This window comes from Lepisosteus oculatus, chromosome 24, assembly GCF_040954835.1.
Source record: "Lepisosteus oculatus isolate fLepOcu1 chromosome 24, fLepOcu1.hap2, whole genome shotgun sequence".
In the NCBI taxonomy this organism is placed as follows: Eukaryota; Metazoa; Chordata; class Actinopteri; order Semionotiformes; family Lepisosteidae; genus Lepisosteus; species Lepisosteus oculatus.
The window spans coordinates 8,703,383-8,719,785 of NC_090719.1; the positions used below are offsets into that span (position 1 = coordinate 8,703,383).

General features: G+C 37.3%; 1 protein-coding gene across 5 annotated transcripts in view; it reads right to left on the minus strand.

Moving 5' to 3' along the window:
* The window catches only part of LOC102689900 (disabled homolog 2-interacting protein), a 365,385-nt gene that overhangs the window by 307,995 nt on the left and 40,987 nt on the right, over positions 1-16,403 (minus strand). Inside the window, exon 1 of one of the 5 annotated variants that reach the window (XM_069183584.1) lies at positions 14,814-14,850. The exons of the other annotated variants lie outside the window; for them this stretch is intronic. Within the exon in view, the coding sequence (XP_069039685.1) occupies positions 14,814-14,835 (22 nt within the window). The 5' untranslated portion in view covers positions 14,836-14,850. Of the gene's footprint in view, positions 1-14,813; positions 14,851-16,403 lie in introns of those variants that run through there. 5 annotated transcript variants of the gene reach the window in all.

The window sequence follows — 16,403 nt, forward strand, 5'->3', positions numbered from 1 at the left end:
TCTGTAAAAATATGCATGTTTCTATATGTATTGTGAAAGACCTCGCAGGAGCTGTTTTGATGAAGGCATGCCCTCTATCACACAATCACGCTAAAATATGGCACAAAACAAAACTAAATGATTCCCCACCCCCATACAATCCATCCAGGTTTCTTTATAAAATAGAAACCTGGGGGGTTTGTTCTATAAAAAGTCAGACAGCTACAGCCCCCATGCAACTAGGCTCAGTAGCACCATGTATCAGTCGAGGATCCAGCAATAACTCAAAAAGGAACACAAAGCCCCCCCCTCCACACACACACAAACACGAAGACCAATACAGCAGCAGTGAGACCATCCAAACTGACCCGTTTCTGCCACTGTGAGAGGCCCAGGTTACAGTCATCAGCCAGCATGAGTACTAGCTGTGCTCACAGAACAATGTCCCTTTTTAGACAAATAGTCCCCAGAACTTAACCTCTGCACATCCCAAAACAGACGTACAAATGTGTGCCAGTCATACCCAAGACAGTCCAAGACAGAGGACTAGAACCTACTGCATCTGCTTAAGTGTCCGTCTACGAGAGGTCAAGTACATTTTGTGAAGTAAATTTAAGGGGATCATTTAGTGGATAGTGTTTTTGGAGGCAGCATTTCCTCTATCCATAACTGAAAAAAATCAGCATCTATTAATCTAAAAATAAAAATGACTAAAAATGCTCCCTGCATCACAAACAAGTTTCAGAGCAGTAGATTTTAGTGCTCCATTGATTTCTTTTTAGTTAAGGTTGTTCCAAATGAAACCTCTTTTTAAAGTAACATCAATTAAACTACCCGAAGAAGGCTCCACTGACTGTGTCACTTTTCTCTCAGCATGGAATAAACCTTTACCTGCTCAATTAAGCTACCGCCTACTTAAAAAGACTCCTGGTCAGAGCATTAACCTGCTTCAATGTTACAGTTCTTTCTTTTAAAAACTTCATTTTAGGAACTGTAGGAGTCTTATCACTTGATCTATATACAGTACAGACAACAGACCTTTATATAAATGGAATCTTAAAGAAAATGTCTTCAACATGAAGTGACAAATAAAACACTGAAAATTATCTGAAAAAGAAAGTCTACACAATCAAGTCAGAAAAGATGTAATTTCTCAGCAGGTTGCCCATGACAACCAAAGACGCAGTAAATTTTAATACCTTAGAATCATCATGCAGATCTCCAAGAGTCTATGCATATTCAAAACTCCAGGTTTATTCGTATTTAAAACAGCAAGAGTGCTAAACTCTCCTGATTATTTCTCTTCACACTCACCATCTGTTTTTGTTAAAGACCTGCTGCTCCCGTAGATAGGAAATGAGTCATATCTTTAAAGACTTCAGATACAGTAACTTAAACAGCACTTACACAGTAGCCATTGATGCACTAAGAACCATCATTTTCAATGAGAGTCCAAGTGTTTACTTGTCTTATTCATCCTCAATACCTCCTCAGCTATGCTGCCCATCTCAGTGAGAGACATCTTTCATTTGGGCTTAGAAGTTGTATATACTGTACAATGCTGTGAAAAGGTCAGTACACCCCCATGAAAAGGTGTGTGTTTTTCAACATATTTGCATGTCTGGTTATTTGATCTTCATTTTATCAATATTGATAGATAAAGGTGATCTAATTTAACAAGTAACAATGAAAATTATTCATTGCAATAATGTATTCAACAAAAAAAGTCAGAAATGCAATTCTCTGCTGTGGAAAAAATAAGTACACCCCCTAGCTTCAATAACTGGTGTTGCCCTCTTTGCCAGAAATCACTTCTAGGCGTTTCTTGTAATTGTCTTTCAGTCTCCTACAGTACATTGACTTTTGTGAAAAAGACATTTGTGCCCACTCCTCCCTATAGAACTCCTTCCCCAAGTCCCCCCCAAGCATTTAAGGGTTAAGATCTGGGCTTTGACTTGGCCATTCCATAAGCCTCCATTTCTTCTTTTTGAGACATTTTTTTGTGGATTTGCTTGAGTGTTTTGGTTCATTGACTACTGCAAGGCCCACTTATGGTTCAGCTTCAGCTTTTTGACAGATGGACTCACATTCTCCTCAAATACTCTCTGGTACACCGTGGAATGCATGGTTGACTCTATGATAGCAAGCTGCCCAGACCCTGAGGCAGACAAGCAGCCCCAAACCATAATGCTGCCACCACCATGCTTTACAGTTGGCATGAGGTTCTTCTGGTCAAAGGCAGTCTGGCATTGTGACCAAACAGCTCTACCTTGATCTCATCCACCCAGAGCACATGGTTCCAATTGTCCTGATCTTCACCTAGGTGTTGTCTGGCACTTTTTTGAGAGCAGAGGCTTCCTTCCAGATCCCGCTTGTAGGGCAAAGTTGTGCAGTCTCCTTCGGATGGTTGACTCATGCACTTTGTCATTGACTGAGGCAACACTTGCCTGTAAATCCCTTGATGTTATCCTGGGATTCTTTAAGACTTCCTGCAGCATCTTTCGGTCAGCTCTTGGGCTAAATTTGTTGAGATTACCTGGCCTGGATAGATTGCCAGTGGAGTGAAATTTTCTGCTTTTGTAGATGATCTTTCAGACAGCGAAGTGATTGACTACAAATTGCTTGGAAATTGCATTTCTGTTGATTTAAATAGTACAAATGAGTGCAAAATGTGATTTTTTAATGTTATGTTTTAAAATCATATCACCTTTATCTATCAGCATTGTTGAAATGCTGATCAAATATCCTTTCGTCCAAAAATGTAAAAATGTAGACAAACCTTTTCATGGGGTGTACTTACTTTGTCACACCACTGTAGCACTTGACAGAAAGCACTGTGCACTGAATACTGGTGAATATATTTCACATTCACAGACAGATCACACAAGTCACTGACTTTTGCTCTTGATTGATTTTTTATTGTATATTTATTGTTGATAGCCTTTCTGAAGTACTGTATAAGAGATATTGTAAACCCGTTGCCACTAATTGATCTTCTAGGAACAACATTTCTGTATATACAATTTCTGTAAATAAGATGGTTTTATTTTTTGGGGGTTTAACTTTAACTGAGTTAAACTGTACTCAGTCTGTAAATACAAACAGAAAAAAAGTTCTGCACTCACAAATGTGTGTTACCCTTAAGCTTCTAGCTGAAATAATACCTCTAGACTCCCCTTAAGATAATATTTCAGTCTGACACTGTGGCCTTCAGCACACTGTTGGCAATGCGTCTCAATCTGTTCAGCTGGAAACAGTCTATGCCTCCAACTCACTGAAAATGGATTACAGACATTGCATGTTTTCTCCAATTAGAGTAAAGGGTAAAACTTTACTTGAACAGCCTTTGATAATTCATAATTCCTTCATGAGAAATACACAACATCATTCAACAACTTGAAACATACTCTGTAACTACGTGTAACAGTTCATAATGTGACACACTTTCAGCTGAAAGCAAAGAGCAGAACATAGAAACCTAGAGAAAATGAAGCCACCATTAAGGACTCTGAAGCTGACAAGGGCCTTCTGCAGTTGTAGCTCCAGAACAGTTGGTCGGGTTTATGTTCAATTTTATTTTGCTACATGTTTTTCATGCATATCTTTTTTGGCTTTACTCAAGCAAAGCATCACTAAAAGATATTGTCAATCTTGCTCGGATGTGCCAAAATATTCCTCACTGCAACATATCCATTCACACTTTAAACAATTTTAAAATTCCAAGGTAGAGGAACTGGTTCACCTCCAGCCTCCTTCAGCCATTGTAAATAAATGCAGTAGCTCCTACCAGCATTAACTCCCAGCAGCAGCCATGACACCCTGAAACTCACAACTGGCAGCCCAATCAAGCTCAGCAGTGTGAGCCTGGTCAGTACCTGGATGGGAGACCTCCTTGGAAAAACAGGTTGCTGCTGGAAGAGGTGTTAGTGAGGCCAGTAGGGGGCACTCTCCCTGCAGTGTGAGTCCTTATGCCCCAGTATAGTGATAGGGACACTGTACTGTAAAATGCCACCGTCCTTCAGATGAGACTTAAAACCGAGGTCCTGACTCTCTGTGGCCATTAAAAATCCCAGGGAGTTTCTTGAAAAGAGTCGAGGTGGTACCTCGGTCAAATTTCCCATTGGCCTTTACCAATCATGGCCCCCTAATAATCCTTATCTATGAATTAGCTTCATTGCACTGTTCTCCTCCCTACCGATAACTGGTGTGTGGTGAGAGTACTGGTGCACTATGGCTGCCGTCGCATCATTCAGGTGGGGGCTGCACATTGGTGGTGGTGGAGGGCATCCCCATTACCTGTAAAGCACTTTTAGTGGAGAATCCAGAACAGCGCTATATAAGTGTAAGGAAGTGTTATTATTACCCCACTTTGCTTCTATTTCACTACTTTCATGTATCTACTCTATGTCTCTCAACCTGATTTACCTCCGTACCTTTGTGGGGTAATTTATATCTGAAATTTGAGTCAAATTTCTTATAGATTTCTTATAAATTTCAAAGTTCTTATATTTTTTCCAATAAAATAAAGTTTTGTTTTGAGTTATTGACTTTACTTACTCTTTTATTTCTATTTCCCAATCATTTCTATATTATTAGAAGTTCTGAAAACAAACACAGAGTGATTCACAGAGGAAAGATCATAATGTAAACTGCAAGTAGAAACTGCTTCAGGATCAAACCAGGTTTAAGTCACTCTGTGGTAAAATGTTTAATTATGACTTATGTGTTTAAATACAGCCCCTGTATTCTTTTTTTTTATTTATTAACTGTTTAAAGGAACACATTTATTTTCAAAAATAGTCTCACAGAAAAAATACAGTTTCTACATTTAAACACACTTCACAGTAAATATGATGTTGCCTTATTAAAATGGCTCTTTCCATAGCAGTGCTCTGCCCTAATGCATCACTGTACAGAGACTGCTGACAATCCATAACCTGACAGTTGACATTTTCCCAGATTTTCACCAGAGTTTGAGTAGCTCACGCATGTACAGTTAAAGTCAAGTAACTGAGCTAATATAATGCTTGGAAAATTTCATTTCCTGTATTACACCACAGAGTAATTTTCTCTCTGCCCTGCTTGTTACCTTAATTAATGGACTTCTTTAATGACTGTGGCCTTATAAAAAGGAGTATTTCAGGTTACGGTGTTTATTAAATATCTTGCTTCTACAAACTGTAAAATAAAAAAGGCTGATAGTTCCCATTTACAGCATCATACATTATACCCCATAACATCAGGATTCAATTTCCTGTGTCATCGTTTCGTACATAAGCAGGTAATAAGGACTGGTAGCCAAGCAAACACACAAGGTGGTTATTTAGATTGCACTTAGAACAATAAAAGCAACCCAAATGCATTTAAATCAGGGTCGTATTCTTACACATTAGCTTTCTCTAGCATATTTACATATAAATGCCTAGCATCGCATGTACTGTATGAGATACTGTAGGAGCTGCCCTTTGACAGGAGTATCTTCCTCCTTTAGTTCAATAAATTTCTTCACTTCACTGCTTCATATAATTATCTATGCATGCTATTAAAATTCAAAGAGGCAAATGGTTATTTAATACTTTTACTCTTATCTGTGCATGAGTGTTTATTTGCTGCTGCTTGTACATACTTCTATACACGATTTTTTTAATTCTTTTATTTTAATTCTTTAAAAGAATTTCTAAAAATAGAAAAGACAACTGCTGCAGTAGGGCTGTAGATGACTACTTGAAAAGCTAGTTAAAATGTTCATTATTCATACTGACACACGAATATAACAAGGGTTATGTATTTCTAAACATAAACGTTCGCATGGATTAAATTAAGATATTTCTATAGCTTTTTTACCAGAATACAGACAATAATGTATCGGTTAAAGGAAAGAAGGGTTATCACTGAAATGATATGTAACTGGTTTTGCCTGCTTTCCCACATTTAAAAACATTCTGAGGTTTAGTGAAAAGGTCTGAGACTACTTTATTTGTTTTCTTCTTGTCTAGACAAATCTTTTGTAGTTTTCCAAAGCCAAAGGAAATCAATACTGAAACAGAAGGACTAGGAATATGATATACTGTAAAAAAGATCAATTATTCTGTTTTTATTTATGGGTAATAAAGAACAGAATTATTTTCTTTCCAAGCTGGCAAGCGATAGTGACTCAAAAAATGGATTTTCAAAGGTTGTTGACAGATAGCTTATACAGGCACCCAGTATATTTATAGTAAAATGTACAGCACAGTTTATTTCTTATGAATTTATGATGACACTCCATGTCAAGCATCATGTTCTCTTTAAAAATAAAAAGTAGGTTATACAGCATTATATTTGAAACTACAATCTTTGAATTGGCTTCATCGCTCTGTTCTCCTCCACACTGATAGCTGATGTGTGGTGAGCATAACTGGCACACTTTGGCTGCCATCACATAATCCAGGTGGGGGCTGCACACATTGGGGTGGTAGAAGAGAGTCCTCATTACCTGTAAAGTGCTGTAAGTGGAATGTCCAGAAAAGTGCTATATACAGTAAATGTAAGGAATTTTTGTTATAATAAACTTGTTAAACTTGTTGATACACTGTATATATAATTATAATCCACACTTTCCTCCTGATAATGAGCAAGTTTACAAATTACTTAAAAATGAATGCATTGCCTCATGTCATGGTATCCACCCGAAGAAGGCTCCAGAGCAGAAACGCTCTGTTTCTTCTCTTTTCAGCATGGAATAAATCTTTACTTGGTCCTTTACATTAAACATTTTGGTGAATCGGCCTCAAACCCGGTTCAGCGGCGGACAGTGATACAGATGAGGCAGGAGGCAGGTATCCAAGGGGTTTACTGCCCTTCAGGTTACTGGAGAGAGATCAGGAGAGAGAGAGGGACTACAGATAGAGAAACAGGGTGTTACGGCTGACATCCCTCCCCTAGAGGGCATTCCATTTTACTCCTGGCAAACGTTCTTTGTGATCGTTTATGTGTTCCAGGTGTGCCTTGTAGTGTCTCCCCTTCTTTATTCTTAGCTCCTCCAGGGCTCCAGGGTCAGCATTAGGGTACAGAAGTCATAAGACCCCCCGAGCACCAGGATACCCTACTGTATGTCCATCTCCCGAGGGCATAGGCCTCATCCCCGACACCTCCCTTTTTCTGAGCCCGGGGATTTTAAACTTGTCGCGTCAGAGGATGGATTAATTAATAACTGCTTACACTTATATTGTGCTTTTTTGGACACTCCACTCAAAGCGCTTTACAGGTAATGGGGACTCCCCTCCACCACCACCAACGTGCAGCACCCACCTGGATGATGCAACGGCAGCTATAGTGCGCCAGAACCACACATTAGCTATTAGTGGGGAGGAGAGCAGAGTAATGTAGCAAATTCATAGATGGGGATTATTAGGAGGCCATGAGTGGTAAAGGTCAATGGGAAATTTGGCCAGGACGCTGGGGTTACACCCCTACTCTTTTCGAGAAACACCCTGGGATTTTTAATGATCACAGAGAGTCAGGACCTCGGTTTTACGTCTCATCCGAAGGACGGCGCCTGTTTACATTATAGTGTCCCCGTCACTAACACCTGTTCCAGCAGCAACCTTAGTTTTTCCCTGGAGCTCTCCCATCCAGGTACTGAACAGGCTCACACCTGCTGAGCTTCAGTGGGTTGCCAGTTGTGACTTGCAGGGTGATATGGCTGCTGGCTGGCTAATTGTCGATGAACTCATAGACTGTGCCCTGACCTGCCTTTGGACCCGCTCGGGTTTGGATGCCATTCTTTGTGTCCCCGTTCACCGTCCAACAGACTTTTAGTGTTACTTTACTGCACCATTAAACCCCTGTGTGTCTTCCCGTACTCCGCCTCCTGTCTCCTTCAGCTCTTACTGCTTCGCAAAGAGTCTAACATAACATCCACCACAGACTATAGAGCCTGTACATAACAGAGGGGAAATACAGACTTTGTAGTTTGGCACACAGTATATATTGAAAAGAAGGAGAAAGCCATGGGCCCCTCTTGGGTGCTACCAGGGAGACGGTCAGGGGACAGTGGTATAGTGCAAGGTTCTGGGGGAGAGTGAAAAACTACAATATATCAATATATATCCTTGCTTTGCTCGGGTGACAGCGTACGGTACCTCTCCTCATCACCTGCTGGCCATATGTAGAGGGAAAGTTTATTCTATATTTATATCCGGGGTTTTATATACAATTTCTACATCGCTCACCAAAGAAAAAGAAAGCAAAGATTTTGTTTTTATTTCAGCCAGCACTGTGAAAAAAAGAAGGAAATCTGTCCTGCCTTTTAAGTCATATTACTTTAGAAGTTAAGAATCTGGCAAAATTGATTGCAGATTTAAATTACCCCCAAAGAACAAAATACTTCTAAAAGAATAATCATTTCATTGATTTTGTGACCACTGGAGATCATGTACTGAAGATTGTTAAACATTAAAGTGGTAGAAGGACTTTGAAAGATTAAATGCCCTGCTGTTTGTGCTGCTGCACAATTAAAATATGTTCCCTGTTTTCATATAGAATTACTTTTCTGGTAAAGAAATCAAACTAAGTATAAGTGAAAGATTAGGGCCCTTGATTTACTAAATGAATTGCATTTCTTATTATATAAAACACATTAAAAGAGTTAATGAAATATAAAAAAGTTTTTATAAATTAAATAGTAAAAATACTTTTTAAAAACCTACAAAATAACATCAAAATAAAGCAGAAAAAACACATATACAGTAAGAGACAGTGTAATATACTGAGATTCCTCAGTTTTTAGAAGTTCCAAATACTGTATATTTTACCTTGTAGTACTGGGAGAGTTCCAGGAAGATACACATTTCAAGCTAAAATGTGTTCATCCATGTTAAAAAAGTGTCTTCCTTCAACAGCGTCTAACACTAAAAATGGGTATCATTTGGCAGAGAACTGAACAAGTTGTCTATTTGATTTAAATGAGCCCCACAACTGTCATAGGTGAAAAGTGGTTAACCTCAACAGCATTTCAACAGGCATGTTATTTTTCAGTTTTCTTAAAAGGTTAAAACAAGAATATGTAATTTACAGGCTCCGATTTTTTCAACAGGCATTCAAAAGCTGCCAAGAAAGATAAGGTAACATTTTCACATGCTTCAGAGAACAACTACATGCTTTCTGCAATGCTACCACCTCACCACAACAAACCAACAGCAATTTCGTTACAAAAGTGTTGTCGGTGCATCAATCCGTGGAAAGCTCAGAAGCCCAGATTGAAATAAGTGTTTTAATGATAAGAAATGCCTACTTTAATTATACTTAATGAAAAGAAGATTTTAATAAAGTACCACCATTGCAAGTTGCAAAGCATTGCAGTAATGTAGTGGGTGTTAGCACTGCGGTCTTGCAGTTCTTTGGTTCTGGTTTGATTACAGACTTTTTTTGTAGGTGTTTGCATGTTCTTCTCAAGTTAACATACATTTTCACCCTCAGTCCTAAGACATGCCTTTCAGGGTAACTGGCATGGGCAAATTGTCCCCATCTAGCCAGCTAACCGAAGCCTTAGAATTGCCAAGAATACATTTTAAAGCTAAAATAGCTTCATTCCTTGAAAAACACTATTTTTACTATCAAATGGGACATGAATATCGGTAATTTAATTACATTAATCTTTTCTGGGTAATAAGATCAGTTTGCAGTAAAACTGTCTATATAATAAAGCACAGTTAAGTTTTAGTTCCTAAAATGCTTAAAAGGCTGTTACATGAGTGCATATGAGCTAGGTTTATACCTAATAATATGGGTGGTTCTATTAAGCTAGGTGTAGTAATTTTAATTGGTTACAAGCTGCTTACTGCAGAACAATGTCTGCCTGAGGCCGGTCCCATTCATTTTTTTTTTTCTGGGGCAAATATACATTTACTCATTTTTGCAGCTGTTGGCAAAACAGTAGATGCATGTTGCAGGCGCAGTTTTTTAAGCTGTTTTGTCATTCATGCGTTTCACAGCCTTTATGACTACATGGCTACAGTAACGGGTGGGTGTTAAGGATTCAGCAAACTGCATTAGATTGTCATCAGAAAATGCAAAAATGCTGTAAGTGTTTGTGAAAGCTATAAAATTCACTCTGCCATACAGTTTCAAATACACTTTGTGTTGATAAAGAGATTGTGGATCGTCGGAAAAACAAGCACATGTTGGTACTATGTATTCTTCTTCCCACTGTGCTGCATGAAAAATAAGTTTAGCCTGAAGAATCTGAAAAGGTTACAGCTGAGCAGAATGGATTTCCTGTAGTGCCGCTATACAATGGAAAACACTTAAGGGTTAATCAGTCCCTATAAATTCACTGCTAAAAAAAAAGATTCAAAAGGTCACACGTCATGGACACTGCCTCAGGCAAACAGTTTCGGCTCAATGTCATGTTATTTTTCCACTCCACTGTGTCTGAAGTACACCATATAGGCAAGAAAATACATACACAGAAACTTGCCGATTGTAAAAAGTGACTTTACAATAAATGAATGGTGTTATGAAGGAAATTTCTAAGCAAAATGGTGACAATAATAGTACGCTGCATATAAAAGTTACTGCAGTAAACTGCTTACGTAAAGAAAGTAGCCTATAAACTTATTCATAGCCTCAATGAATTGTAAGCTGATTTGGCTTGAAAATCCTAAGTTAACGTTTACAATTGTATCATAGAACCAAATAATAAGCTAAACACTTAGTTCTTTCAATATTGTATGCTTAAATACAACACTGTCACATATTTCTAAATGTCTGATGTTCTAATCTATCTATTCCCCAAAACCACTTGTGAACCTTAAAAAAAAACACATTTAATATATTTTTAAACTTCTCACAAGGTACTTTGACTAGAAAAAAATGTCCCCCTCTTTTCTACTGCAGGACCTTCTTCATCTTCTTTTTTTTAACCATAAATGCCCTGCTAATCGACAAAGACAACGGATTTAAATGCTCTCAACCATTGGGTTATTGAGTTTTATTCATGGGCTGTATTTATCTGCTAATGCTATGTCCATTTGTGACCAAGCTTGAGAAATCGAACAGAATGCACCAGTTGTTGGCTTAAATATAATGGTATGGTAAACATTACAGTAGAGCACATTCTGTCTGCTCCTCAGTTCTAAGCAAGACCGGAGTATGCCATGTAAAATAAATCCATTTTCTCCACTGAAGGGATGATATTCACTCAGTTCAAATTCACTTATTGTAACCAACAGTTGACCTTGTGTGCAAGTTGGGTCTTGAACATTCTGAGGCTTGGCACTGCTGTTGAAAGCAGGATGTCTTGTTTTTTTTATTGCCATCACTGGACTCAATAACCTTGTACCTTAGATTTTCAGTCATTTCAATGACTTTCCCCTTGATTACCGTGTGTGGTACTGAGTGCTTTGCTTTTGTGCTCAGCTTCCTTAAATACCCAGAGGCAATCAAAGTGACTTCCAGAAGTTCCAATTAACTTTCTGAGTCTTTGTGATACTCCCAGACGACTAAACAACATCAGAAGGTTAAATTACCAGCACCTTTTTATTATGTGGAACAAATAAATTAAAGCATTGTCTATGCATAAGCGTATTTTTATTGATGTATTGATGTTTTCATTATTACACATGAGTTCATAAGATTTGAAAACTCGTGAGGTACACTTATTTTCTTCGCTAAATTAACTTTTCTTAAGAGTTCACATAGGTTATGAATACAGGTATAAGCTGCAGTAGTTCATATTAATTTGTGATTTCTTTATTGATATGGTGCAGAAATGGACTAATTTAAATATAGCTTCTGTCGTTAGCTTACTTATGCAGGGTAGATTTCATTAGAAATAAGCTTATTAAAATCCTCCCTCCTTGTTGATATTTCAAAAGCCACGGTAAAGAAATCTGCATTCAATTCCAGACATATCTTTAAGATTACAGGCATGAAAAACTTGCATACTGAAAGGCACTACAGGTCAGAGCTCTATCTCAAGTGCTGTTTGCTTAATTTACATTTCAGAAATTTAAAACTAATTTTCTGTTATGTCAGATGCAGGCAGCATGATATCAGCAAAAGCACCTCCTGTCTGCATAGAAGGGTCACAGAGTCGACTCAGGCTGATGCACGTTTCAAGGGAAATGATAATCACCATTGCTGTGCCAGAAGGAAGCACCACGCTTAAAACATTTAAAAATAGTTTCAATGCCATCATAGCTTTGTAAGACTGTGTTAGAAAATACATTTCTAACAAAATATTTAATATTTTATTAATCATTGTGGAATGCATGTAAACAGATAGAAACTGCCTGTATGTTTTCCAAAATAATTTAACGCACATTAAATGGTATTTAGATAAGGTATAAGGAATTACGAGTTTGGGTTTAAAATGAACGCCTGTGTATTCTGGACCCATCTAGTATGTAGATCAGAGAGGACAAAAGATTATGGTGCCACACTTGCAAGTCAGAATTGCAGTTTGCATGCTCAATATGAGACAACTAATATCATTCATACGATGGAACTTTGATCATGTCCTGAAACACAACCAGGGACTGGGCATGGGGAATACCCAGAAACTAGACTTACTGGGACACTTTCACAGAGATCAGTGCAGGACACCATAAATGTACAGTGACTGACAAAGCTGTGGCAGAGCTGGGATACACTGTAGTGCAAGCTGAAGGCCAGTTATACTGCCAATTTGTTTAGTCAGCACAACTGCATCAAACACACTCAGAATTGGAAAGTTCAATGTTGTGCAAGAATGGTTTATATTATTTGAACCAACAGAAGCAGTTAGCTCAGACATACTGTAGAGTTTGTGTGCAGCAATGGAGGTCTATACAGTAATAAAAAATCTCAATACATTTTTAACATTGTTGTGATAATTATTAGGCAATGACATAGCTACAGTACCAACAAAAGAGGTCTTTCTTTGTCAAGGTAATGTTTTGTAGGAGAAAATCCAAGTAATTAAGAGATTAAATTGAAAATTATTAGTTACATCTGGAAGAGAGAGTGCAGTGCTGTACAGGTTTTCCAAATTCAAAAATGTATTTAGGTCAGGGTGTATATAGATATAATCTTTGAAGGAGAAACAGTCTGAAGAGCTGTCCTTGGTCCTAAAGTTTCAGAGATCCATTTTGTGGCTTTGTCTTTAAGACTAAGATACTTGTCTGAAACAAAGCTCACCAGTACAGACATGTTTGGGTTATTAATATGTGAAAATGAGTAAAACACAGTAAATGAAAAAAATAATGTGAAGCCACCAAACACTACAATACTCTTCTGTTCCACATTTTTTAAAAACTGTACAAATCCTACAACCAATTTGTTTTTTAGTTTGTATTGAAGTTCAGGTAATCAACCTCTATTCTTTTATTACAATAATAAAAGAATAAGAGTTATATTGCTCTTTTAGATCGAAATAGTGGTCTACTTGCAGAAGAGAGACATTTGAAATCTATTCTGTATATGTTGAAAAGCCTGTGGTCGTAGACATTATTGGCACTTATTCTGTCAAAACTTGTTCAAAGTCACAGCCAATGCAATCCCAGTGAGGAAAGTTAACAGATGATCACCAAATAAAATGTATTTTAATCTTAATCAATAATCCCTCAAATATTTTAAAAGTGGCTAAAAAGAAGGACTCTGTAGAGACACTTGTAAGACTGGAAGAAATTAGCTATGCTTAGATATCTATGCTTAACACATTAAATACAATTTAATTTACACTTATAATATTAGAGGTTCATTTATATCCTGTTCTAAATCAGGTCAGACTGCCTGAGTAGGGCTACTTGTTTACATTAGGGAGCTGGGGAGAGGAAGAGAAAAACAGATAGCCTCTCTGATCATTATGCAAAAGGTTAACAACATCCCAGTCAAAAAGCACAATAAGTATCTCTTTAGCTGCATGTTACCATATTAATAGAAAGCGTAATGAAGTCACTTCAGTTTTTTGCATTTAATTTGCTGAAATATTTTTGCCACAATGTCAACAATGATAGAGTCAAGGTTTACAGTACAGACTATGGTGTAAATTATGTTTCACAAGTGAAACATTAGTGTTAAACTAGCAATTTTAATAGTGATATATTTGTAAAACTGTAATTCACAGACCAATCTGGCCATAGGTCAAACAATATATATAACTGATAATAAAAATATGAAAAGTTTTTTAACTTAATTTAGCACAAAAATAATTATAGTTCTATATCCAACATAATGTTCCTGGTACATGGGCAAATTGCTGAAAAATAGAATGGTCTCGCACAGCATGATGAAAATGGGTACATAGTGGCCAAGTAACCTCAGATATACAATTCAACAGTTACTCCTTTATTTAAACAGTATACGTCAATTGTAACATATCCGTCTCCTGAAAAAGCTTATAGTACTGCCCCAGGTAACCAATGAACTAATTCTCCGGAATTTCAATGAGTAACAAGAAACGGAACACAGTGGATTTTTATGCTCTTTGAAGTGGTGTTCTGTAACAAGTCTTTTATCCATTTATGTTTCCTACATTTCCGACAAAGACAGCTCTTCCTTATAAGTGAGCCTTCATAAATAAATGCTTGTCATTGCTTGTCAGGAGTGACAGCGCAGGTCCCAGAAAAGACTGGAAGTGCTAAACAGAGTAGAAGTAGGTCAGAGTCTGGATTTTGTTTTTACAATTCAACTCTCCTGCCGCACCAGAATTTTTCCCCTCACATGCACACAACATAATCACCCCAGACTGTACAGTCACCTTTATCAATTCAATGTGTTCCGGCTCCTTGAATGACATTCCCTGTATTGCAGGAATACTGCAAGTGTCTAAGAAAAAAAAAAGGAGAAAAAGGACCATAAAGGCTAGTTACCTGTCAAAGAACCAGAAGACATGGTTTCTTTATCCTGCATTTCCTTCCAAGCTCCTGGTGCTTTTAATGAACACTGCTGCACCGCAAAATGAAATGTCTTGCCTGTGCAACGCTGACAAGCAAGTGATGCTTGCTTTATTATCCTATGCACGCTACTATGATACTGTACAGGCTGACTGTTTAACAAACATTAAAAAGAAAAGGCGAACGAGATGAAAAAAAAACCCACCTTTAGTGCATTCAAACTCAAGCATGCTCGGCTGTTGTTCAGCTAGATCACTACATAACCCCAGTGAACCAGGACTTGTACAGAATTTTAAACCTGCGATCACTCCATACAGTTCCCCATGCGTGCCCTCAGAAGTCTTTGCTGTAAATATTCAATATCCTTTACTGAAAATTTCATTACTTTCCCATTTCAGGCTGTCAACAAATCAAATTTAATTCTGTTACATTGCCACTTCCATTAGGTCTTGCTCTGCTTATAGTGTACTGCCTAAGCAAATATATTTATACAGTACGATCTATTGCAGATGTTACTAAATGAATGTGTGTGTAAAATCATATTTGACAGGCATGGTTTTATCTTACAATATTAGTGCTGTATGTTTTTGTTAAAATACTCAGATCTCCAACAATTTCTCCCCTTTTTCAACCCACCAATTTGGAACAGTCTACCTCTATTTCATTTGATCATCTGTAACAGGCATTGCATAAATTGAGATTAATATTCCATCACACAATCGTCATTAATTGATAAATCCATCACAAGATTCAAAGGTAAAATTGACAATATCTCCTTTGGAATTCATAATGTTATATTCAGGTATTCTAAATCTAGATCCATCACATAAAAAATAGAATTCCTCCAAAATCCCAATGGCCTGCTACAATATATCATGCTGTCAAATTTCCAGCAAAAAGATAATTTGACCCATCTATGGTTAAATTCTTCTCCTCACCTCAGTATCACCTACACTTTTTTTGAAATACCAAATGTTCTAATGACAAGGAGGAAACCTAAGTTTATAGTAAATCTATAGTAACATATAGTAAATCTATGAATGTAACTAAAAAGAAGTTAAGGGAGAACTAGTCTCAAGGGGAAAAACAGATTAAATAATACACTTCAATACTGACTGACAGATCAAATCTACAGAATAATAGATATCTGTGAAATCCCACCTCCTTCCTTACAAATCCATTTGAAGAAGCAGAAATTATAAAAATCATGACAATTTCAATAATCCTTCTTCAGTACAACAAGTGAACAATTCCACCTACTGTAAAAATACAGTTTTAACTAGGGTAATGGCTGAGGACGCACTGTTCATACTGTACATCTTCATACATTTTAATGTGCTCAGCTATTTTTTCATTATGCAGCAATGTTTGCTTACATGCTTTCTTATTTTCTCATTGAGCAGCAATAATAAAGCATTCATTTTTCTTATAATCAACGTCTCTGCAATAACTCTAGATAATATCAATGAATCTTGGAGAGTACTGCGTACAGCATGACAATATTTTTAATACGTTTTAGAAAAAAGGTCAATTCATTCACCCATCCATTTTCTAACTGCTTCATCC